Here is a 26,498-nt window from a genome sequence, read left to right as displayed (position 1 = left end):
AAAAGGACTTAGTACTTTGTGGCAAACCCCTTATTAGCAAGCACAGAGGTCAGACATTTTTTTGTAGTTGATGACCAGGTTTCTGCACATATTAGGAGGAATTTTGGTCCACTCTTCTTTGCAAATGACCTCTAAATCATCAAGATTCCGTGGCTGTCGCTTGGCAACTCTGAGCTTCAGCTCTCTCCATAGATTTTCTATAGGATTCAGGTCCGGAGACTGGCTGGGCCACTCCATGACCTTGATATGTTTCTTCTTCAGCCATTCCTTGGTTGCCTTGGCTGTATGCTTTGGGTCATTATCCTGCTGGAAGACCCATCCACGACCCATTTTAAGCTTCCTGGCAGAGGGAAGGAGGTTTTCACTTAGGATTTTATGGTACATGGCTCCGTCCATGTACCGTAAAACTGTTTGCTTGGTGACTGTGATCCCAGCTGCTTTAAGATCATCCACTAACTCTGCCCGTGTTGTATTAGGTCTATTTCTCACCGTTCTCATGATCCTGGAAACCCCACGAGGTGAGATCTTGTTTGGAGCCCCAGACCTAGGTCGATTGATGATCATGTTGTGAGTCTTGTACTTGTGCACAATTGCACCAACAGTTGTCACCTTAACACACAGCTTCTTGCTAATGGTTTTGTAGCCCATACCGGTCTTGTGCAGGTCTACAATCTTCTCCCTTAAATCCACAGAAAGCTCTTTAGTCTTTCCCATGTTGGAGAGTTTGGAGTCTGACAAACTGATTGATTCTGTGGCCAGGTGGCTTTTATACAAGTCATTAGTGATATCAGGTGTCTTCAATTTAGGTGACAAGGTAATTTGGAGAGTCTAACTTGTCTGTATTAACAATAACTCTTGATGGTTACTAGGGGATCAAATACTTCTTTTTCTCAATAAAATACAAATAAATTAATATAGATATTTAAAAGTTATTTTCTGGATTTTCTTTTTGATATTCTGTCTCCACATGTTAGAATACACCTACCATTAAAATTACAGACTGATTAAGTCTTTCTTAGTGGGTAAACCAACAAAATCAGCAAGGGATCAAATACTTGTTTTCCCCACTGTACCCCTTGTTGATGTTTATCATCATCCCTTCCTGACCATATTATTGTTTCACCAGTACTGAGTGCTTGTTTTCCTGCTTTAGTCCATCTCGCTTCTGTAATTCCTAACAAACATAAGTTGTATTCATTAATTTCTTTGACAGTTTGTGCAAGTTTTCCAGTCTGGAACAGAGTCCTTACATTCCAGCAGCCTACTTTTATACAGTGTTTCGGCGACAGGATGTCCACTCTCGAGTTGAGGGTTTCCTCTCGGCTTTGACCCCCCCCCCCCCCACGTCATATGTCCATTTGCATGGACAGCTTCTCTCCTATTGCCAGATGAGTTCATTCTCCTTCCTATCATTTCCGTAGCTACGCCTGGTTTGACAGGGTGGGGAAGCTGCCCCCACGCCTAACCTTCCTCACTTTCCTGGTAGGTGACAATTCGGATAGGATTCAGGGTACCAGTTACTGCCTCTGATGTAGTTGGAGGGGTGCGGGTGCTATTAGCCAGCAGCAGCTCCCCTGTGAACCGTCCCACCATGGTTGAATCTGCCAGGAGCAGGGGGGAGCTCTGCAGAACAAGCCTGCTCGCTTGCCACCCTGCTCCCGGTGGTATCGCAACTCAGGGTCATTGCTGTAGCCGTTGCCCGGGGAAAACCACTAGGAGGTTAACACTCCGACTTTATCCCCACATGTGAATACCTCGTCTCAATAAAGGGTCATAAGGCATCAATTTCTGCAAAATTCTTTCAAAACAGGAAAGTGTAGAAATTATGCTCTGATATTATGCCAGAATCTAAAATTCAACCGTTTTTGCTCACACGATGTAAAATCTTTCCCTATTTATCTCAGAATCGTGACTTGCAGCTTCTGACTGGTTTTGTAATGTCGGGTCACGTATGAGCTCTGCTGCACAGGATTAGGTGAAATGAGTTGGTCAGAATAAGTATCTTTGTCTTTATTTGTTATTAATTTCAGAAGAAATAAGAAAGTAGAAGTAATTAGAGTCTCTCCATGAAGTAAAGGCAACCCCCCCACCATTCTGCCCTGTGCCTCACGTCCACTGATCCGGCGTGTTTCAGCAGGGCGTCGCTCAGAGGCAGCCTTATTAGAGCAGACTCTCCAGTTCTCATCCAGAACTTCAGAGCTGCTGTGTGGAATATCTCCACTCACTGGGCTGTGATTTCTCCGGCATCCAGTAGGAGGTTGAGTCGCGCCCTGGTGGTGAAGCTGACATTGAGTTTGTTTCCTGTTAGAGATGCAGAAAGCACAATTACATCCAATGTACTTTCATAAAAAACACCAATGTACACAGATTTCTTTAAGTTTTGTCTTAGTAGCTTATCGATTACTAGTCATATACAGTCACTGGCCACTTTGTTAGGAACACCCATGTTACTACCTCCACATATCTTTATTTGCAGTTAAGCGTCTACACAGAACGGCCTGCTGAAATGTTCGCTTTGATTCTGCTTTAAGTTTAAAGGAATGATTCAGCAAAACCATATTTGCACATTTATTCCCCTTACTCCAAACGTTGGGTTCTTTAGTTTTGCACTGGACTGTAATGTAGCTAAAGGCTTATTTATACTTGCTGAACACCTGCTGTTTTCTGCAGTTCTCTAATCAGCTGATGTATCAAATCCCGCAGCTACAAATCAAGAGCTTCAGTTAATCTTCACAATGTTCAAACATCAGAATGGGAAAAATTAGTTTGAGTATTTCAGAAACTGCTGATCTCCTGGGGTTTTCACACACAACAGTCTCTAGAGTTTACACAGAATGGTGCAGAAAACAAAAAACACTGAGTGACTGAGCGACAGTTCTGTGGGTGGAAACAAACGCCTCGTTGATAAGAGAGGGTCAGAGGGAAATGGACAGATTTGTTTGAGATGTCTTTTTTTGCCAGGAAGGATATAGTAACTCATATAATCACTCTTTACAACCGTGGTGAGCAGAAAAGCATCTCAGCATGCAACAGCAGAAGAACACATTGGGTTCCACTCCTGCAGCCAAGAACAGGGATCTTAGAACCAACAGCACGTTCCTATTAAAGTGGCCGGGGAGTGTACTTCCAAAAGACAATGCATTACATCCATGCAGTACCAAGAAAAAGTCTAGACACGCCAAGATGTTTGTGATTGGTGTTGGATTGCTGTATTTGCTGATGGCCTCTGCTGTTTATGTGCCTAATAATATCAGTGATCTCCTGGAGACAGCAGCATCTTCTACCTTCCACATGGAGCACCAACACTGTGGACTTGCTCACTGTACTCTGTAATGAGCAGCCAGTTTCATCACCATTCATTTTTTAAAGAGCATCTCAGCTCCACTCTGGGTTTTGGTCTTCGGACCCCATCTTGCTTCTTTCCCTGAGGGCTCCTCTATGTCTCTCTGCTCTAACACACACCTTCATGTGTCTTGTTCTGCTGCTGATTTGCCTTCTCAGGTTCAGGACTTCTTGGGAAGCTGGTTAGCTGCCTACACTGAGATAAGAGTCCTTTCCCTCTCTGCAGCTGTCCATGATGCATCCTGCAATAGACGGCTCAAATCAGAATTAATATATTAGATATAAATAAGACCATTTGAGCTGAGCTGTCGTGGAAAGACCTGAACTAGACGTGACACATGACCACTGCTCTTACCTTCTTCTGTGTTTGCTCCACTCATGCTCGCTCGGCGGGTTAGCTGCTCGATCACGAAGTCTTTGTGATTGGCTGTTCCACCGGTCTGTGCACTGCGGCGATTTGTTGTTGCACAAACTGCAGGAGGAAGATGAAAAGTTAGCGTGAGAGAAGGCGTGGGTGGCGTGAGACTGTGAGATCTGTGTCTCACGCTTAATACGTTCGGTTTAGCAGCCCTGTGTGAATGCACTGCTGAGCACACACCCATCAGAAAAACTCCTCCCACATGAAGAATAATTAATTTTTTAATAAGTGGAGGGAAAGAGTGATGTGAATGGAGGAGGAGAAGGTGTACTGGGAGAACTCAGGGTTCAGGGGGCGACATGGTGGTGCAGCAGTTAGCACTGAAGGTTCTGTGTTCAAACCTCACGACCGTCTGTGTCCTTTCTGTGTGGAGTTTACGGGTTCTCCCCGTGTCTGTGTGGGTTTCCTTCCACTTCAAAATACATGCAGATGAGGTAAACATTTCTGAACTTGTTGTACGTCACTCTGGATAAGAGCATCTGCTAAACATCTGTAATGTAAATAATAATCAGTAAATAAACACTGATGGAGTTCTGACTGTTATGGATGAGAAATAAAAAATCAGAAGTTTCCATTGCTGGCATCCAACCAGCCATCAGTACTCAGTCCTTATGGAGACTGTTGAGGAAACGCAGAGAGAAAGGGTGCGAGTTCTGCTAACGCTGATATGAGTGACAGTGACTGCATGCTACAGTAGGTATCTTCTGTTTACCTGCTGGAGTGTGTGTGTGTGTGTGTGCGTGCGTGTGTGTGTGTGTGTGTGTGTGTGTGTGTGTGTGTGTGCGTCCGCGCACATACATGCAGACTGCAGCTACTTGGTCAGTGTGAATGATTTAGATCTCTTCATCTCTAATTCTTCTGGATTGAGATTAGTCACATTAATTCTCTCTGACAGTACTGCAGGTTTATATTAATGACCTCGTTCTAATACGTCATCGTTTCTATAGTAACGGCTCGTTCACAGGGACTCGTACAGCGGACGCTCTGTTTAATTTGTTCTGTCTGTTAATCTGTATAAACCTCCGGAGCGTCTGCTGTACGCATCAGTGTGAATGAGCCATTACCATAGAAACGATCCCTTATTAGAACGAGCGCATTAATATAAACCTGCGGTACGTAGATGCTGTAACGTAAGTGAGATCAGGAACTGACCTGTCTCAGGGATGCGCCACAATGTTAACTGTACAGTTAAAAAAGCATGATGCTCTTTAATAAACTGAAATGATAATTGTGCGTAAATTGGTGTGTGATGAGAGATCAGAGGAATAAAACACTTGGGGATGTGCTGTTACAGGGAAAGGATCAGAGTCAGGGTGCGAGTGAGAGGTTCCACTGTTTCATTCTGTAAGTTAAAAGCTGTTAGAGCTGTGGACCTGCAGCATGTGTTCTTCTGCACTTCACTCTTCATACCAACATCCTCTCAGTCCAAACGATTAAACCCACGTTTCTGACCCGCCGTCTTTTATTTCTGTCCTCTGTCATGTACCTGAGCCCATCTCCATCATCTCAAAGTCTACACTTTCTCTCTCTCTCTCGCTCTCAGTCTGTCTGTCTCAGTCACTAAAACCGAAGGAGTGATGCCGATCTGAAGTCACTCCTCTCCCTGCCATGACCTCCATATCTCGTTTCCTGCCCTGTGTCCCGAGCTCGGTGATACACTCATCACATGCCTCTGTCGTTCTCAAACGAGCTGTGATTGAGCTGATTGGGCTTTTCACATCCTGTCACCGCGGCTCTGATTAGTGGATTTTCAGGCACTAATGGCAGAGACAGCAGTGTTCTGAGGAGCCCATCAGCAGAGACAGAGGTGGTTAAAGACACTGCTTCCTCGTTAATAATTAATTGCCACCCGTTCAGTGGATCCACTCCGGCACCTCCCTGTCATCATACTGTAATTGCTTTACATTTAATTTGGCTCTGGAGAGCGTTTTTCAGCTCGACTTAATTGTGCTGAACTGTTCATGTGGAGACGCTGAGGTGAAGAGCTGCGGATGAACATTTCTGTGTGTTTGGAGTTTCCCTTTAAAGGACAAATGAAAACGATTTGTACGCTTTCCCCTCCTTTTAAGTCACATGTAGCACTGCTGGTCACATGACCGGTCATAACATCGGATTAGTGAGTAATCTACTGAATGCCTACGTCACTGAACCGTTATTACACAAAGCCATGCAGTATTTCACTCCTCCTCCTCCTACTCGTCCTGTAAAATAATATCCTTCTCTCTTAATATTTCATCAAATTATATTACTCAGCTATTCCAAGAATATCTCATATATAATGGGATTATAAATTTAGTGAACTCATATCAAGCTTAATTTGTTTAGCATCTTGACATTTGCAAAAAAGGACTTCGTAAATCAAACTACATAATTATTATTTTTTAATTAACATGAAATGAAAAAGGTAGATTAATAAGAAAAAAGACAGTGTTCTAAATCTAACTTCTGTCTGTTTTTGAGAAATCTGTGGGCCGTTAATGTGCAGGTCACTAAAGACTCTGTGTTTTTTTATTTTATTTATTTATTCATTTTTATCTGTGACTCAGACGGATGTTTCTGGAGGTGCTGAGAGGATGGCCGTGTCGTGGAGACGTGTGGACAGTGCAGAGCGAACAGTGCCACACGCTCACCTGAGCGATGAAGCTGACGTTCAGGTAGCACACTGATGCATTTACACTGATCTCAGACCAGATGTCCTGACTGTAACCAGAGCAGAACCAAAGTTCCTGACTTTCTGCTCAGCATTTCCAGCTGGAGAAGATCCTCAGCCTCTGTGTGGATTTGCTCCATGCTGAAGTGAACCCTACTGTATGACCCCGACACAGGGGACTCAGGAGGAGGACGAGCCCCCAGGAGCTAATCAGAGTTTTTAAACTGCTGATTTTCTCCAGTTTGTTCATTTTTCCAGTTCACACCATGTAGCAAGTTCTCCACTTTCACGCAAACACTACTGATGTTGCTTGTGGGCGTGGCTTGTTCAGAATTTTTTTAAATGCTGCATTCAGCTTAGCTCAGAAATGGGAAGTCGGAGCTGGGAATTACGTCATATCTGACCTCTGTGCAATCGAGCTCCAAAGTAAAACGCGAATATGTCTGTAATTAGCTGCGAACTGTTGTTATTAGAGCTGGGACTTGAGCTCAGCCCAAACTTAGCCAGACACCAAAAAAGCAGTAGGGTAAAGGATTTTACAAGGGATTAGTGGCAGGCTGCCAGGTCGCTCCATTGTGTGTAGCTGTCGATGTTGATTTTAAAAGTAACTCAGAAAATTCCACAAAGAAATGAATCCTTAAGTCTGAGTGAAAAATACTGTGGTGAGCATGCAGCATGGAAGAAGAGTCTGGAGACAGAAATCGTAGTTTCTTGGTCGTTAGCCTGTGCTACTTGTTCTCGATAGCAGTGACCGCTTTATTAGCATTCGCTAACACTACTGATGAATGCTACACCGGCTGGAAGGTGACTTCACGGCTGCTCTGACGGTGCTGACTCACGGTTAAGCTCACGTTGGCCTTCGAGTAGGCCGAGGGCAATAAATCTTTGGTCCCTCCTACTATAAATCAAAATCTGATTGGTTAATTCATCCATAACTTCCTACGTAAACATACACTGCCATGGCCTTCTGTCCCGGCAATGCAGTCCTAACCAATGAGTGAGCAGCTCTAAACTCTTCTCAGCCTCGAGACAACAAACAAAACAATCTCATTGGAGAACTCGATTTTAATGTTTTCAGGACAGAAGCACATTTGATAGAAAATGAGGCCAAATTATAATTAGAAGAGAATAATTATCATGAAATTATGAAAGAAATTAAATATAACATTTGAAATGCTGATATATTTGGGCATCTCTGAACACCTCGAAGGCCCTGATGGTTCCCCTCTGTCTGTAATGTTGGTGTCTGTGTCGTTGCGAATATAAATCACACCGGCTCTGGGTTTAGACAAATCACATTAAAGTGTGATTCAAATGGCCGCCCGTTCAGTGGGACCCTCCGGAGTGCAGCGTGTCACAATGCAGAGTGAATACGGCGTGGTGACGATCAGTTCAGAATGAACAACAGCCTGCACGCTGACCCGAGCCCTCGTCTGCTCTCGTCACAGCTCCCCCATAGGTCTGGAGACAGCTTGTGCCTCTCTGTGCCTCTGATTGGCCTCGTCCTCTCCGGAGACCTCCGAGTGCAGTCTTTGCCAAATCCGCAGCAGTCTGTGCTCAGCCTTGCATGTGTCGAGATAATGATCGAGTTAATTAGACCTGAGATTGAATGAACTGCGGCAGCAACTTAATCATTTGTAACTTGATTAGAAATACTATATTCTCTCAAACTCCAGAGACTGGCAAACTTGAAAATTAAGTTCCACTTTAAGGATTCAGGTCTCGACTTAATAGAGCATGAGAAGGACTGAAAAACAATCCCCCTCCTCCTCCTGCCCCGTTTACCCTCATCACCCTCGTCGTGTCCCCATTAAGGCAGCAAGGGACGGCTGTTTACTGTCAGAGGTTAGAAAAGGAACCGTGTACTGCTTGACCTAACGCCGTCCTTTTCTTTTGGATCCACAGAAAATCTACTCCTTCGGGAAGAAACTAGGTGAAGGAGCCTTCGGGGTCGTCCATGAAGTCACTCACACGGAGACACAGAAGAAATGGGCGATTAAGAAAGTGAAGAAAATGGAGGTAAGCATGTGATCATAGTGGCGTGGCGGACAGGCTGTTACGTGTCTCTTCTGACACCGTGTGTCCCGATGCAGCGTGGGAGTTCCAGGGCGAGGCATTTGGAGCGAGAGGTGGACATCCTGAAGCGGGTGAACCACAAGAACATCATCCACCTGGAGGAGGTGTTGGAGACGCCAGAGGTGCGGCTTGAGAAGAGCACACCATGTGGCAGAACGAAGAATATTATTACTGTGTTCTGGTAGAGGTTCTGAGGTCAAGGCCCAGAAAGTGTGTGTGTGTGTGTGTGTGTGTGTGTGTGTTTTGTAGCAAATGTACCTGGTTGTAGAGCTGTGTGAAGGTGGAGAGCTGAACCAGTTCTTACAGAAAAAAGGCCATTTCAGTGAAGAGGACACTAAATACATCATCAGCAGCTTAGCCGAGGCCACTGTCTACCTTCACAAGCGGGGTAACACACACACACACACACACACACACAGAGTAACAGAAGTTCCTGATGCTAATCACATCACCGTTATTCCTGAGAGCTCCACAAACAGCAGCCCCACACTGTGTGTGTTCATCTCTATAGCATAAACACACATTTCTACACATTTCACATTGTTTGTTTTTTTAATCATAAATTCGTTATGGTGTCTCAGGTTGGTGATTCTGTCCACACTTCTGCTCATTAAACTGGTGGTCAGATGAACATTAACGAGCTCCATCATCTGCTTTGAACACAAACGATTATCCGGAGCAAGTGTGTGGGAGGTCTGCAGTGTGTGTGTGTGTGTGTGTGTGTTTTTTTCCCAGCCTGCATTAAACTCCGCATTCTCATCTGCGTAATCTCATTACGATTTAATCGTTTGAGTCATGCAGCCCTCAGAGAGAAATGTCATGTACACAGATTGTTCTCCACATCTGGGCAAATTGGTCACATCATAAACCGGACCTCCATCGCTTTGTTCTCATTGACATCTGATAATCACCGTGCTGATTGCGCCCACATTAACTCTCTCCATCATTACCGGGCTCCAGGCTTATTCTAATTATGAGATAATATACCAACTGCCAGACTAAATATCAGCCGGTTTTAATTGATTCCGAAGACGCTCTGCAATTTTCTCTCTTCTGCTGAAATCTCCAGTTAAAGGTAATTTAAGACGTTGCTAGGCAAGGAGACACCATTACACAGGGCTAATGAGTCATTAACGACGAGCAGAGGAGGAATACTGATTAATAGGTGTGTTTTCCAACAGACTCCAAGCATCAGTGTGCCTTTACATCCAGACGAGCTCATAATGACGAGAGCAGGTTTACATTACACAGCTTCTGTTCCACATACAGTAAACTCACACACTGCTCATGAGGTCATTGGTTTTATCTTTACATCACAGCACTGCTGAGTTCTGGATTCTGATTGGTCAGAAGGTGTTCATTATTATCAGGGCTTTGAACCGGTTCAAGGAACGAAAACGAAAACCGGGAACTTTTTCTATTTCACATGGAACAGAAACGAAACCAGAAACTATTATTTTTTATGTTCCGGAACAGAAACGCTTATTAAAAATAATGGTAACCGGTTAATACCGGTTTTTATTTCGTTCCTCAAAGTTTCTGTAGCCTACAAATAAAAAAAGTCATTCTTCTCATGCGCAAGTTTCTATGACCCGCTGGGGTTCACTTCCTGTGTGACGTTCGCTGACTGAATGGAGAGAGCGGGAAGGTGGACTACTATCACGTCTCCATGTGATAATAAGTGAGTAAGTGCATTACTGAGTGTCTGAGCAAAGAAGAGCCTGAACGATGCAACCTCCCTATTGGTTGTTTGTAAAAATGTATCAATTGTTGCCCTTCCCACGGGAATCATCGCGGGCTCGAGAGACGAGACCTGACGAGTTAGTTCGTTGGTAGCAGAACAAAATGTCTGGACACAAATCGGGTTTTCAGAAAAGGAAAGAAAATAAACGGAGGGTCGAAAATACAAAAAAGGAGGCAGAAAATGCAAAACGAGTTTTAAGGTAGGACAAATGGTTACTTTTTAAGGCAGCCCGCTGTGGCTGCAGGCTTTCAGTTGTGTCATTGAATGGTTAGTTTTCTGAGGCAGCCCGCCGTGGCTGCCTGCAGGCTTATTTATTATAGCCCATTTAGTTAAAATAGTTTATATAAAATGTTTATAGTTATAGTTATGTGATGGTTGTCCTGATTTAGACTGGTGTTTTTTTTGGGGGGGGGGGGGGGGGGGGGGGGGTTGCGCGATGTTGCACCCGGGTCCAGATTAGGGCAGAACCGGCCCTGGCTACATTTAGTTTATTTTATGTATGTATGTACTTGTATAGATGTGTACTTGGTCTTCCAATATGGCACCTAACAAAATCTCGCGGCGCGGTGACGTCATGCGGTAGCCCTCTATAGGGCCTGACTAGCCTTTGGTAACACACTAAACGAATTCTCTTTCATTTTTGGCACTTTTTCTGTTTGTGTAGATGGGAAGACATACTGAGAATCCAAATCGCCAACATTTGAAATAATAATTGTTTTGAATTATTTCTTGTCTTATTTAATGAAGGTTGTAATAGAATTAGCCTACATTTGGCTTAAGCTGGATGAGACAGACACATAATTTTATAGCCATTTGTTAAACAGCTGACAGGGAACGTAATTAACCGTTCCGGGAACGAAATTTTTTTGTTCTAACCGGTTCGGGAACGTCTATTTAATGGTGGAACCCAAAACCGGAAACGTTAAAATTCCGTTTCTGTTCGGAACGAACCAATAGGAAAAAAATTCTGGTTCAAAGCCCTGATTATTATTAAATTTTTTTTTATAACAGGAGCTCTGACAGTAGTGCAGCTGCAAATCACAGACTTAAGGAACTTTTCTTAAACTTAGGAGAAGTGTGTGTACAGTGGTGCTTGAAAGTTTGTGAACCCTTTAGAATTTTCTATATTTCTGCATAAATATGACCCAAAACATCATCCGATTTTCACACAAGTCCTAAAAGTAGATAAAGAGAACCCAGTTAAACAAATGAGACAAAAATATGATACTTGGTCATTTATTTATTGAGGAAAATGATCCAATATTACATATCTGTGAGTGGCAAAAGTATGTGAACCTCTAGGATTAGCAGTTAATTTGAAGGTGAAATTAGAGTCAGGTGTTTTCAATCAGTGGGATGACAATCAGGTGTGAGTGGGCACCCTGTTTTATTTAAAGAACAGGGATCTATCAAAGTCTGATCTTCACAACACGTTTGTGGAAGTGTATCATGGCACGAACAAAGGAGATTTCTGAGGACCTCAGAAAAAGCGTTGTTGATGCTCATCAGGCTGGAAAAGGTTACAAAACCATCTCTAAAGAGTTTGGACTCCACCAATCCACAGTCAGACAGATTGTGTACAAATGGAGGAAATTCAAGACCAGTGTTACCCTCCTGGGTGGCACAGTGGTGTAGTGGTTAGTGCTGTTACCTCACAGCAAGAAGGTCCGGGTTCGAGCCCCGTGGCCGGCGAGGGCCTTTCTGTGTGGAGTTTGCATGTTGTCCGCGTGGGTTTCCTCCGGGTGCTCCGGTTTCCTCCGTGGTCCAAAGACATGGAGGAAATTCAAATGGAGGAAATTCAACACCATTGTTACCCTCCCCAGGAGTGGTCAACCAACAAAGATCACTCCAAGAGCAAGGCGTGTAATAGTCGGCAAGGTCACAAAGGACCCCAGGGTAACTTCTAAGCAACTGAAGGCTTCTCTCACATTGGCTAATGTTAATGTTCATGAGTCCACCATCAGGAGAACACTGAACAACAATGGTGTGCATGGCAGGGTTGCAAGGAGAAAGCCACTGCTCTCCAAAAAGAACATTGCTGCTCATCTGCAGTTTGCTAAAGATCACATGGACAAGCCAGAAGGCTATTGGAAAAATGTTTTGTGGATGGATGAGACCAAAATAGAACTTTTTGGTTTAAATGAGAAGCGTTATGTTTGGAGAAAGGAAAACACTGCATTCCAGCATAAGAACCTTATCTCAACTGTGAAACATGGTGGTGGTAGTATCATGGTTTGGGCCTGTTTTGCTGCATCTGGGCCAGGACGGCTTGCCATCATTGATGGAACAATGAATTCTGAATTATACCAGCGAATTCTAAAGGAAAATGTCAGGACATCTGTCCATGAACTGAATCTCAAGAGAAGGTGGGTCATGCAGCAAGACAACGACCCTAAGCACACAAGTCGTTCTACCAAAGAATAGTTAAAGAAGAATGAAGTGAATGTTTTGGAATGGCCAAGTCAAAGTCCTGACCTTAATCCAATGGAAATGTTGTGGAAGGACCTGAAGCGAGCAGTTCATGTGAGGAAACCCACCAACATCCCAGAGTTGAAGCTGTTCTGTACGGAGGAACGGGCTAAAATTCCTCCAAGCCGGTGTGCAGGACTGAGCAAACGTTTAGTTGCAGTTATTGCTGCACAAGGGGGTCACACCAGATACTGAAAGCAAAGGTTCACATACTTTTGCCACTCACAGATATGTAATATTGGATCATTTTCCTCAATAAATAAATGACCAAGTATAATATTTTTGTCTCATTTGTTTAACTGGGTTCTCTTTATCTACTTTTAGGACTTGTGTGAAAATCTGATGATGTTTTAGGTCATATTTATGCAGAAATATAGACAATTCTAAAGGGTTCACAAACTTTCAAGCACCACTGTGTGTGTGTGTGTGTGTGTGTGTGTGTGTGTGTGTGTGTGTAATGTTTCTGAAAGGAGTTTCCAGTGTGTAACAGTCAAAGGTGAACTTTAAGTTCTCCAACATCTTCAGGACAGAAGAGTTTACACTTCTTTACAGTTTCTTAGTAACATGTGGAACAAGCTGTGATTTTTTTTTTTGTCATATTAACTTCAAGAGAGAATAAAGAGACTCTGGTGAGGGAACGACTGTTTGTAGCTGCTATAACATCAGTGAGAACAGGAACTCGTTTCACTGACGTATTACAACATTACATGTAACTATAGCTGGATAAAAATATCCAATATCGAATGTAATTATTTAATAAATAAGCAATTGTAATTGTTCATAAATTGCTGTGGTATAAGAATAAAACACTTAGGGACATGGTGTTAGAACTTTATTGTCATTGTTTTAGAAACAACGAAACAGTTTAGCAGCTTTCGGTACTGACAGTGCAAATGCAAAATAGACACATAAGAATAAATAACACAAAAAGAAACAATAAATAGACATAAAAGCAATAAATAGGCATTTTCCTTGGGGAAGGGTGTTGGTCGTCCCTCACTGGTGGAGTTGGGGCAGGGGAGGTGGGGTTGCGCATCCAACAGCTTGATGGTAGAAACTGTTTTTTAGTCTGTTTGATGCAGCTCTGATGAGTCTGTATCTCCTTCCAGAGGGCAGTAGGGAGAACAGATGATGTCCAGGGTGGGTGTGGTCCTTTAAAATACAGCTGGCCTTCTTTTGTAGTCGGTCAATGTAAATGTCTTTGAGGGGAGGTAGTGGTGTATCAATTATGCGCTGTGTGGCCCTCACCACCCGCTGCAGGTCCTTCCTGTCCTCCACGGTGCAGCTGGAAAACCACACCATACAACAGTAAGTCAGGAGACTCTCTATTACAGATCGATAAAAGTTGATCAGCAGGTGGTGAGGGAGGCGAGCTTGCTTTAACTTCCTAAGGAAGTAAAGCCTCTGTTGGGCTTTCCCCACCTGGTGGGAGATGTTAGTGGTCCAGGTGGATCAGCCGAGATATGGACGCTGAGGAACTTGAAGGTCTCCACACTGTCCACCTCCTCACTATGTATGCAGAGGGCAGAGGTGCACCTCGATCTCCTAAAGTCCACGATCATTTCCTTAGTTTTTGAAATGTTTAAGTCCAGGTTATTGTCTGAACAGCATTTTGTCTAGTGCTGAACCTCCTCTCTGTAGGCTGTCTCGTTGTTGTTAGTTATCATTCCCACTATCATGGTATCGTCAGCAAATTTGACAATGGTGTTGCTGGTGTGGATGGGGAACAGTCATGGGTGAGGAGGGAGTAGAGGACGGAGCTGAGGACACACCCCTGTGGTGTGCCTGTGTTCAAGATGAGAGTGGACGATGTGTAAAGTCCAGTCTTGACATTCTGTGGTCTGTTACTTAGGAAATCTAATATCCAAGTGCACAGTGAACTGCTTAAGCTCAGGTCACTCAGCTTTTGAACTAGCCTGTGGGGAATAACTGTATTAAAGGCAGAGCTAAAATCCACAAACAGCATTTTCACATAGGTGTTTTTCTGATCCAAGTGTGTGAGAACTGTGTGGAGAGCTGTGATTATTACATCCTCTGTTGACCTGTTCGCTTTATAAGTGTACTGATGTTGGTCAAGGTCAGCAGGGATGGCCATTTTAATGTGAGAGAGGATGAGTCTCTCGAAACATTTAGTGATGATGGGGGTTAGGGCAACTGGGCGATAGTCATTGAGGCAGTTCATTGTACTTTTCTTTGGTATTGGGATGATGGTAGCTGATTTCAAGCAAGCAGTCCAAAGACCTGCAGTTAGGTTAATATGGAATGGCCTTGGAATGAGGTGCCCTTGACCGAGGCACCTAACTCCCAACTGCTCCCCGGGCACTGTTAGCATGGCTGCCCACTGCTCTGGGTATGTGTGTGTGTGCTCATTGCTCACGTATGTGTGCATGTGTGTGTTCACTGCTTCAGATGGGTTAAACGCAGAGAGGGATTTCACAAGTGTATGATGAATAAAGTTTTGTTGTTGTTGTTCTTCTTATTTCAAGCAAGTAGGGACTGTGGACTGTTGTAGTGATAGGTTGAAGATGGTTGTAAATACCTCTACTAGCTGGTCTGCACAGTCTCTGAGGATCCTGCCAGTGACTCCATCTGGACCGGCGGCTTTCCTTGCGATGACTCTCCGCAGGCCGGATCTGACCTGGTGTTGATGCAGCTGTATGGGGTCATCCTTCCCTGTTAGTGCTGGGTGGATGTTGGCCTCTCTGTTTCTTAGACTTCAACATAGACAACCTTTATTGTCATTCAGTACGCAACAAACGTACACCGAATGAAATTTCGTTGCAATTTGGCTCAGCACAGAAATAAATATGAAGTGCATTAAATTAAATTATGCAGCAGCAAAAAATATTAAAGTGCAATCGTATAAAGTGACCTGTGGAATTAGGAATGTTCAAGTTATAAATAGAAGTTTAGAGTTTGGGTTTGGAGTTCAGCAGTCTGGTGACCTGGGGCAAAAAGCTGTTACAGAACCTGGTGGTCCTGCACTGAATGCTGCGGAACCTCTTTCCAGAGGCCAGAGGGGAGAACAGTCCATAGTGAGGGTGTGACGGGTCACTGATGATGTTTCTGGCTCGAGACATGCAACGCCTTGGTGCAATGTCCTGAATGGAGGGAAGAGAAGTCCCAATGATTTTCTCTGCTGTCCTCACCGCTCTCCTCACAGTCTTCCAGTCAGAGGTGCTGCAGCCTCCACACCACACAGAGATGCAGCTGGTCAGAACGCTCTCTATGGTGTTTCTGTAGAATGTAGTGAGGATGGGCGGGGGCAGGTGGGCTCTCCTCATCCTACGCAGGAAGTGTAGATGTTGCTGTGCCTTCTTGACCAGTGACACGGTGTTCACAGACCAGGTAAAGTTTGTCTGTGATTGCACCCCCAGAAACTTGGTCCTATTGACCACCTCCACAGCCGTGTTGTTGAGGAGAAGTGGAGCATGGCTGGGTTGTTTTTTTCCTGAAGTCAACAATGACCTCTTTAGTTTTGTCCATGTTCAGGGTCAGGTTGTTTTCCCTGCACCAGCCCACAAGCTGCTCCACCTCCTCTCTATAGGCCAGGTCGTTATCGTCCCTGATGAGGCCCACCACTGTTGTGTCGTCCGCAAACTTCACAATGTAGTTGCTGGTAGCCTTGGGGACACAGTCGTGTGTCATCAGAGTGAGCAGCAGAGGGCTCAGGACACAGCCCTGAGGGGAGCCTGTGCTGAGGGTGAGGACACTGGAGGTGTTCTGTCCAACCTGCACTGACTGTGATCTTTCAGTGAGGAAGTCCAGCAGCCAGTTGTATATGGGGGTGCTGAAGCCCAGGGGACCCAGTTTGTTCACCAGATGCTGTGGAATGATGGTACTGAACGCTGAAGTGAAGTCCAGGAACAGCATCCGCACATGAGGGTTCTTCTCCTCCAGGTGTGCAAGGCTCAGGTGAAGAGCGGAGGAGGTGGCGTCTTCAGTGGAGTGGTTTGGCCGGTAGGTAAACTGGAAGGGGTCGAATGTGGGAGGGAGCCTGGGGGTGATGTACTCCTTTATCAGCCTCTCAAAGCACTTCATCATAATGGGAGTGAGTGCGATGGGACGGTAGTCATTGAGTGATGTGATATAAGGTTTTTTTGGCACTGGGATGATGGTGGCAGTCTTGAAACATGATGGGATGTTGATCGAAGTGAGAAAAGCAGTTCAGTGTGTCCAGCGGAGTGCGGTCCGTGGGGTTTGTGAGTATGTTGCCGTCCTTGTAGCCAGTCAGAGTTTTTATCCCCTGCTACATAACCTTTGGAGTTATTGCTGTTAAAGTGTTCCTCTATGCGCTGCTTGTACCTGCGCTTGGCCTCTCTGATTCCCCTCTTCAGGTTTCTCCATGCTGTTTTGTAGGCCTGCAGATCCCCAGATTTAAACAGAGTCACATGTTTTGAGCAGGGCCCGCACCTTACTGTTGAGCCACAGTTTATGATTTGGGGAACACTCTAACAGTTTTTGTCTCAGTCACATTCTCAGCACAGAAGTTAATGTATGAGAGGACAGCTGTTGTGTGTCTCTCTAGGTCTGCCTCCTCAGAAAAAACTCCCCAGTCTGTGTCTTCCAAACAGTCCTGCAGGGCTGAGGTGGCTTCCTTAGTCCATACTTTGACTGTTTTTGTGGATGGTTTCTGTCTGCAGCTGAGTGGTTTGTATGATGGAATCAGAGATGGAGAGAGATTATCTGAGAGTCCCAGGTGTGGCAGGAGGCTGGCTTTGAAAGCAGCTGATATATTGAATTAGACTTGATCTAAAGTATTCTTTTCTCTTGTAGGGAAGTTGACATACTTGTGGAATTTGGGCAGAACTGACCTCAAGTTGGCATGATTAAAGTCTCCTGCCACTATAACAATACTGTCTGGTTGTGCTGATAGATGCTGGCTAGTGGAGTGGTATAACTTCTCCATAGCTAGCCTAGCGTTAGCTTGTGGTGGCACATACACAGCTGTTATGACGGCCGATGTAAACTCCCTCGGCAAGTAGAAAGGTCTACACAGCAGCATTAGATACTCCTTGTCTGGCGAGCAGTACATGTCTTTAACTGTAGCGTTTGTGCACCGGCTGTTGTTTAAATAAATACAAAGTCCTCCTCCTCTACTCTTACTGGAGTGAATAGTCCTGTCTGCTCTGAAGATAGTGTGGCCTGCTAACTCGATAAGAGCGTCCGGGATGTTTTGGTCAAGCCAAGTCTCCGTAATTATCATCACACAGTGGTTCAGACTGTGTGACATGATCCGCAGTTGTAGCTCGTCCACTTCATTATTTAGCGACCGGGAATTGGCGAGAAAAAGACTTGGGATCGCTGGTTTGTGAGGGGTAGCTTTTAGCTTCGCCTGTAGCCCCCCTCTCTTCTGCTTTCTGTGTCTTTTCCACCTCAGCAGGGGGGTGTTGAGCCCCTCGCTCTCGGGAGAGTGCCGAATCTCTGGAGGGATGAAATCCCAGTTGTCAGCCTTGAACTTGCAGTGAATATTGTTCAAAACTGAAAATAGCTCAGCTCTGCTGTACTGTACACAGATAGTTACAAAACCCCGCAAGAAAAACACAATAAAAAACAAAGTAAAAACAAAGTAGCTGCCAAAACATGAGGAGCGCTGGGCCGCTGCATCTGGACACGACGCCATCTTATAGGAAAATAATCAACTTTGTGGCGGGTAACAGTAATTTCACTCATTATTTTACTATAACAGCACTTAAGTCAAGCAGCTTTAGAGATAAATATAAATTTTAAACATATAAATTTATCCCTGAGTAACTCTGAGATGACGGTGTTGAGGAAAAACTCCCTCAGACGACATGAGGAAGAAACCCTGAGAGGAACCAGACTCTAAAGGAAACCCATCCCCATCTGGGTGATAATAGATAGCGTGATTATAAATAACTCACTTCTATAACTGTGTCCTATAGAGTCACAAAGTACAACTGTGTCACCAGGAAATTCAAGTCAAGTCAAGTCAAGTTTATTTGTATCGCGCTTTTAACAATAAACATTGTCGCAAAGCAGCTTTACACAATTTGAACGACTTAAAACATGAGCTAATTTTATCCCTAATCTATCCCCAATGATGAAGCCTGTGGCGACGGTGGCAAGGAAAAACTCCCTCAGACGACATGAGGAAGAAACCTCGAGAGGAACCAGACTCAAAAGGGAACCCATCCTCATTTGGGCAACAACAGACAGCATGACTATAACATTAACAGTTTTAACATGAAGTCAGTTTCGTTGATGTTATAAACTCTTCACTGATGGAAACTTGAGCGCAAAACTGTTCATGACAACTGCAGTCCTAAAGTTAGCAAGTCAACTGTAGTCCTCAGCCATAAAAGCATTACTGTAAGAGTCCAGAGCGTCCTCCAGGTGTGACTTTCAACTGTCCTCACGGGGCCGTCCTCCACAGGAGCGATGCGATGAGACTCCAATATAATTCATTATAGTTTAACAGGAAGTCTGTTTTGTTGAAGTTATCAACTGTTCACTGATGGAGACTTTAGTGTAAAACTGTTCATGACAACTGCAGTCCTAAAAGTTAGCAAGTCAACTGAAGTCCTCAGCCATAACTGTATTACTGTAAGAGTCCAGAGTGTTTTCCAAGTGCACCTTTCGACTGTCCATATGGGGGCCGTCCTCCACAGGAGTGATGTGATGAGACTCCAGCTAGAAGTGGTGCGTCAGGATGGATCAGACAGGTCCCAGGAGTAGAAGAGGTTCAGCATCACTGGTGTCTGAGGAGTGATATGTAACTCAATGGAAGGAGGGCCAGGGGGAGAGAGAGAACACAGGTTGTTAGGTATGCCCGGTGTCACCTGATGGTTAAGAACAGTATACATTTTGTGCTGAGTGCAAGCAGGGACTCCAGCAAGACTAAATATAACATCATAACTAAAAGGGGAGAGCCAGAAGGTAACACAGGCATGAGGGGCCCCGGGACATAAAGCAGCAGCCACTACACCGTCAACAAACTCGAGTGAGCAAGCGAGTGGGGACTGACAGCACCCATACATCCCAGTTTACCAAAACACTCTGTCTGAGGATCCTCCAGATCTACACCTTTACCTCATAAACACCATTAACACAAGGCTTGACTAAACAGATCTGTTTTCAGCCGAGACTTAAACGCTGAGACTGTGTCTGATTCCCGAACACTACTTGGAAGGCTGTTCTATAACTGTGGGGCTTTGTAAGAAAAGGCTCCGCCCCCTGATGTAGCCTTCAGTATTTGAGGTACCAACAAATAGCCTGCACCTTTGAATCTAAGTAGGCGTGGCGGGTCCTAAAGAACCAGAATTTCACTCAGCTACTGTGGTGCACTACTTGGAAGGCTGTTCCATAGCAATCCCTTTTTAGGTTGTGCACAAAGAAGCTACTAGCTGGGATCAGTCATTACTAACAGGAAGTTAAGAGACCTTGGATTTGGCAAGTTAAAAGACATTTTTGACTTTTGGGCATCACTGAATTAATAAATTAATAAAATGGCTGTATGTGGTGATTTTCAGAAAACCCAAAATAAATTAACACTTGTGTGGCATATTCTTGTTTTTTTCTGTTAAAGATGTGTCTTCTAATCATTCTGCCACAGAGAAAGAACAGTTCAAAGAAATCACTGAAAGCCCAATATCACCATGACATAAACTTCTGAACTCAGTCGTGTTTACTTTTTATTATTAAAATATTGACTTGTTCCTCTCTCTCTCTTTCTCTTCTGTCCCTCTCTTTCTTCCATTTTCTTTCCTCAGGCATCGTTCACAGGGATCTCAAACTGGAAAACATTCTTGTGGACAGTTATGAACAGAGAAATGATCAGACCATCGTAAACATCAAGGTGAGAGTGGAAAAAAAACAACAACCAACCAACCAGCCCCCCCCCCCCCCCCCCCAAAAAAAAAAAAATCAAGCATGAGGTCTGGTGTTTGGTCTGGACAAGACCTTCGTACAGGACCTCGGTCCTCCACCCCGTCATGATCCAGTCATGTTTACGAAGGGTCACGTTACACCAGAGCTCCAGGATTGAGATTTTTTTTAAATGTTCTGGTCTCAAGGAAAACGAACAGAGTGTGTGGGGCTTTTTTCTGAAATGAACACGTGGCCGGTTCCCACCAGGCATCTGTGGTCGAAGGGAAACAGCACAAAACACTCGGTGAAGTGGAAGCTTGCGGTGAGTTAGAGCCGAGGGAATAAATCAGAGTGGGAGAGCGAGAAGAGACGGCGCTGTCCTGCTCCACTACAACCTCCTTTTATCTAGCAGAAGGTGGTCAGCTCTCCTGGTTATTTATTCAGCGCACCCCTACAGCCTGACTGAAACCATATATACTGTTCATATGTATTATTCATCAGAGTGTGTGTGTGTGTGTGTGTGTGTGTGTGTGTCAGCCTTTTCCACATAAGCCTATTTACACTGTAAATATTCAAAATGGAGTTTAGATGTAAAGGAGATTGATCCAGCTCAGGGTGTGTGTGCTGTATATTACATTAAAAGGTCAGACAGTATAGAGCAGAACCTAATTATGAAAAAGGGAAAAGAGTGTGTGTGTGTGCGCTGGGGGGGGGGGGGGGGGGGGGGGGGCGGCGGCATGTTTTTATATCTTGGTGGGGACTGAAAAAATGGTTATATTGGAGTTTTGGCTGGAAAATTGCAGGTTTTACTTAAACTGAAACGTTTACTGAGGGTAGGGTTAGAGGGAAGTGTCGCATAATGTTAATTAGCTGCATTAATAATTATGTAACAAGGATAGAAAGATTAACCTGTGTGTGTGTGTGTGTGTGTGTGTGTGTGTGTGTGTCAGATCACAGACTTCGGACTGTCCGTGCAGAAACGTGGAGTGGGCAGTGCGCGCATGATGCAAAGCACATGTGGGACACCTCAATACATGGGTAACACACACACACACACACACACACACACACACACACACACACACACACACACAGAGCATGCTCTAATTTACTTGTCGTTTGATGAATCAATGTCAGCTAGTCTAATAAGTTCTATGCCCGCTGATTAAAAGCAGAGGTTGACCCAAATTAAACAGCACGGAACAGAGAACATTTCAGATGAGGAGATACAGCACATAAATTCCTGCACACATCACCAAAAATCATCTCTCTCTCTCTCTCTCTCTCTCATTTTTTTTTTTTTAACTGATGCGTGTCTTTGCCCAATCAGCACCTGAAGTGCTTGCTGGCCATGACTACAGCCAGCAGTGTGACGTATGGAGCATCGGTATCATCATGTACATGCTGTAAGACCATTCTGTCATCTTACACACACACACACACACACACACACACACACACACACACACACACAACATTGAACAGTAATGATTGGTGATCACTGATCTCGGTTCTTCTGCAGGATAAGTGGAGAACATCCGTTCACGCCCAACTCTCATGAACATTTGTTTCAAAAAATTAAGAAGGGGGAACTGAAATTCTCTGCTGCTGTGTGGGAGACCATCAGTGACGCAGGTGAACAGGACACGTCACTCTTACAGACATTACCCAGAATTCCTCTGGTGTTCTTACAGACTTGACACATCAGCGTTTTTCTGTGTTTGTCTCACAGCCAAAGCGGCGCTGATCTGTCTGCTGAAAGTCGACCCAGCGTATCGCATCACAGCCAGTGAGCTGCTGGATCACCCCTGGATCACGGTGAGGACATCAGGACAGTACAGCACCTTTCACATGCTTTTCTGTAGAACAGTGGAAATTAAAAACACGTGGGCTCTTTGGCTCACTGAAAGGGCACCATGGTGTCACAGCAGGTAGCGCTGTCTCCTCACAGTCCCGGGGTTCGAGCCTGAACTCAGCTTCCTGTCAGTGTAGAGTTTCATGCGTTCTCATTGTGTCCATGTTAAAAACAAAAACTCCCCAAATGTGGATAAATCACTAATTTAAGGTCAAATTACTGTGCTGAATAAATACTCACTGTGGCGTACAGACTCAGAAGAGACGGGTCTATGAGTACACAAGTGTAGACAATCACTTGTTACTTGCTTGTTCTCTCTATAACCACACCCTCGTGCTAACAGTGATAATACTTTACTATACACACTGTGCATCTAGCACTGTAGCTAACTGTCTCAGTAGGAGTATGAATAAACATAATGTCATTTCAGGGAGACACGTCTGCGGATATCTTCCCCACCAACGTCCTGGAGATGATGAAAGAGTTCCAGAATGAGCTACAGGATGAGGAGAGCAAGCAGGCGAGCCAGGGAACGGGCGACCTCCCTCACAGCTGCTCCCAGGACACTGTGGTCGAGTCTGTGGCCTCCCCAGAATCTCTGTCCATTCCTCTGTCTGCTCCTCCGTCCACTCCTCCATCCATGCCTCTGTCCACTCCTCCATCTGCGCCTCTGTCCATTCCTCTGTCTGCTCCTCCGTCCACTCCTCCATCCATGCCTCCATCCGCTCCTCCATCTGTGCCTCTGTCCACTCCTCTGTCCACTCCTCCGTCTGCTCCTCCGTCCACTCCTCCATCCGCTCCTCCATCTGCGCCTCTGTCCACTCCTCCATCTGCACCTCTGTCCATTCCTCTGTCCACTCCTCCTTCTGCTCCTCCATCCTCTCCTCTATCTGCTCCTCTGTCTGCTCCTCCATCTGCTCCTCCGTCTGCTCCTCCACCTGCTCCTCTGTCTGCTCCTCCGTCCAACCCTCCATCTGCTCTTCTGTCCATTCCTCTGTCCACTCCTCCTTCTGCTCCTCCATCCTCTCCTCCATCTGCTCCTGAATGTCCTCCAGTGCAGACACTCAGCCTCAACGAAGACCTGAACAGCAACAATGTAAAACCCTCCACATCCACGAAACCGGTGACGTAGCTCTCTTACTCTCAGCAACACACACAGCACAAGGGGAATGAAGCTGTATTGCACTACTTTTTGCACTCAGTGAAAAACTGCACCCCCGTGGGTGGGAGTGGAGTTTATAATCCAGTGTACTAATAATATCTCCTGCCGAGTGCAGACCCAGTGTCAGAATAACTTTTACTGAAGTTTTTAAAATCCTGTCTCAATTCTGATCTTTAATCTTTAATGTAATTCTGAGAAAATACAAAAACACAAAGGTGTTTGATCAAATCCCTTCAGTGTGTTGAGCTACAGAGGTGCTGTGAACACAATACAATAATGTTGTTTCCTGGACGTTCATTTGGCACCAAGGAACAAATCAGATATTTTGAAAATGTATACAACTCCAAATGAGAAAAAGTTGGGCCGGTGTGGAAAATGCAAATAAAAAAAGAAAGCAGTGATTTGTAAATGTACTTTGACTTGTATTTCATTGCAGACAGAATGAACCCGAGATATTTCATGTTTTGTTGGTCAACTTCATTTCATTTGTTAATATCCACCCATTCCGGCATTTCAGACCTGAAACACATTCCAAAAAAAGTTGGGGCGGGGCAATTTAGGGTGAGTAATGAGGTAAAACAATTAAATAATGATGTGATGTGAAACAGGTGATGTCATGAGGTGACTGTAATCACGATTCGGTACAAAAATCAGCCTCCAGGAAAGGTCGAGTGTTTGAGGAGTAAAGACGGGCCGAGGATCTCCGGTTTATCAACAAGTGCATGAGAAAATTATTGAAATGTTTAAAACAATGTTCCTCTGAGAAAGATAGGAAGGGATTTGGATATTTCACCCTCTACGGTGCAGAATATCATTAAACCATTCAAGGAATCTGGAGGAATTTCGGTGTGTAAAGGGCACAAGCCTAATCTGAACCCCCGTGATCTCCGATCCCTCAGACAGCATTAAGAACTGTGATTCATCTACAGCTGATAGAACCACATGGGCTCGGGATTACTCTGGAAAACCTTTATCAAGCTACAATACGGAGTTACATCCACAAACACCAGTTAAAACTTTACTGTGGAAAAAGGAAGCCTTATGTTAACCGTGTCCAGAAGCGCTGTTGACTTCTCTGGGCTCGGAGGCGTCTGGGATGGACCATCACATAGTGGGAACGGGTATTGTGGTCAGGCGAATCAGTATTCCAGGTCTTTTTTTGGAAGAAATGGACACCGTGTGCTCTGAAGAGGAAAAGGACCATCCAGACTGTTACAGGAACGAGTCCAAAAGCCAGGGTGTGTTATGGTATGGTGTTGGGTCAGTGCCCTTGGCAAAGGTAACTTACACTTCTGTGATGGAGCATTAATGCAGAAAAGTCCACTGAGATTTTGGAGCAACATCTGCTGCCTTCAGGACGACGTCTTTTCCAGGGAGATTTCAACAAGACGATGCAAAACCACGTTCTGCTCACATTACAAAGGCGTGGCTGTGGAAGAAGAGGGCGTGTCCCCTCTGTCCCCAATAGAGAATGTGTGGAGAATTTAGAAATGATAAATATGGCAGTGACGACCCCGAACTGTTCCACACCTTCAGACCTGTTTACAGGAAGAACGGGACAAAAATAACACCTGAAACACTTCAGCACTCGGAGTCTTCAGTCCATAAACAGCTTTTAAGTGTCGGGAGAAGGAACGGGAGCGTTAGTTATAAAGTGGGAAATGATTTACTGTCACAAGTTTTTTTTGAAAATAGTCAAAATTGAAATGTGTTTATTAAAAAACAAACAAAATTTGTGAGTTTGAACATCAAATAATGTGCTGTTGTGGTGTTTTGAGTGAAATACAAGTCAAATATTATTTACAAATCATTGATTTCAGTTTTAATTTCAGTTTCAGTGTACTCTCCCGACTGTTTGTGATTTGGAGCTGTAATTTGGTGGTGATTTTCCGTCTCTCCCTCCGCTATGTATTTTGTCTCTGATCATCATGTGACGCAGATTTATTGTAATACTAATCAGAAATGTCCCACTGTATCACCCACTGCAGAAAAAGAAGAAACCCTGCTCCTTCTCTTCTAAAATCGTGAGGAAGAACAGCTCCGCCGTGAAGGCCAGGAGCGCGCTCAGGTTGTGCACAGGGCAGGTGAGTTCTTCCACACACTCGGAGCCGGATTTACCCCTCACTCATTTCTCTAAGTAACATTTATCTGTCAACTCAATGAGTTTATGAAGGCTGAGTGAATGTAGCACAGAGTAACACAACAGTCCACCACTAGATGGCGCCAATATCAGCAGCATGAGAGTGAAGCGCGTGTTTTTTCTCTGCAGCCCTCTACAGCGAAAAAACAGACGAGTACAAAGCACCACAAACATCAGGACAAACTGGAGAGCAGCAGGAAGGCCTCGTCTTCCAAACCATGCACACCACCTGATAGCCCCACCCTCCCCTCCACAAGCCACGCCTCAAAGTCAGCTCCACGGCCAAGATCATCAGGCAGGCCGCACACACCTTAGAGTCCAGTGGAGGAAACTGCGAAGTTGGGGTTCACTGCTCAGATCAGCTGGACCCACAGGTGGAAAAGGACTCGAGCTGAAAACTTCACTTTTCTAGATTTAAGATTATTTAATGAGCGTGTGAGGACTGAGTGAGCATGTGAGACTCGAGTCTCATCCGCCTCACACTTCCTGGGAAATAGTTTTAATTTTATGTTCCAATATGAAAACAAAACAGTTCATACTGATGTTCATATTTTAACAGTGTTTCAGAGTTTAATGCCTGTAGTAGTCAAGTCAAGTTGTATATAGTTCATGATTTTACTTCATCAATAAACACAAATAGTTTGTTTTTGCTGAGAAAACCTTTAATTTAATTTTACCAATAAACTCATTTCATGTATTTATTCATGCATTTGATTCTTCTTCAGTAAGTTCTGTGTTCTGGGTCACGGTGGTTCCGGAGTCGATCCCAGGAATGCTGGGTGTATAGCAGGAATATGCCCTGGATGGGACAC

General features: G+C 44.6%; 1 protein-coding gene across 1 annotated transcript in view; it reads left to right on the top strand.

Annotated features, from left to right (window-relative positions):
• Window positions 1-26,001, top strand: part of stk33 (serine/threonine kinase 33) — a gene marked incomplete at its 5' end in the record, with an annotated part of 42,814 nt that extends 16,813 nt beyond the window's left edge. The window contains 12 exons of the mRNA XM_060941895.1: window positions 6,307-6,414; window positions 8,316-8,429; window positions 8,504-8,608; window positions 8,736-8,874; window positions 20,433-20,518; window positions 21,480-21,567; window positions 21,860-21,935; window positions 22,052-22,164; window positions 22,262-22,347; window positions 22,815-23,507; window positions 25,535-25,630; window positions 25,816-26,001. Of these exons, the coding sequence (XP_060797878.1) occupies window positions 6,307-6,414; window positions 8,316-8,429; window positions 8,504-8,608; window positions 8,736-8,874; window positions 20,433-20,518; window positions 21,480-21,567; window positions 21,860-21,935; window positions 22,052-22,164; window positions 22,262-22,347; window positions 22,815-23,507; window positions 25,535-25,630; window positions 25,816-26,001 (1,890 nt within the window). The remainder of the gene's footprint in view (window positions 1-6,306; window positions 6,415-8,315; window positions 8,430-8,503; window positions 8,609-8,735; window positions 8,875-20,432; window positions 20,519-21,479; window positions 21,568-21,859; window positions 21,936-22,051; window positions 22,165-22,261; window positions 22,348-22,814; window positions 23,508-25,534; window positions 25,631-25,815) is intronic.
• Between the last annotated feature and the right edge of the window lie 497 nt (window positions 26,002-26,498).

Source organism: Neoarius graeffei, chromosome 15, assembly GCF_027579695.1.
Source record: "Neoarius graeffei isolate fNeoGra1 chromosome 15, fNeoGra1.pri, whole genome shotgun sequence".
NCBI lineage: Eukaryota > Metazoa > Chordata > Actinopteri > Siluriformes > Ariidae > Neoarius > Neoarius graeffei.
This window is presented reverse-complemented; position numbering and strand designations above follow the sequence as displayed.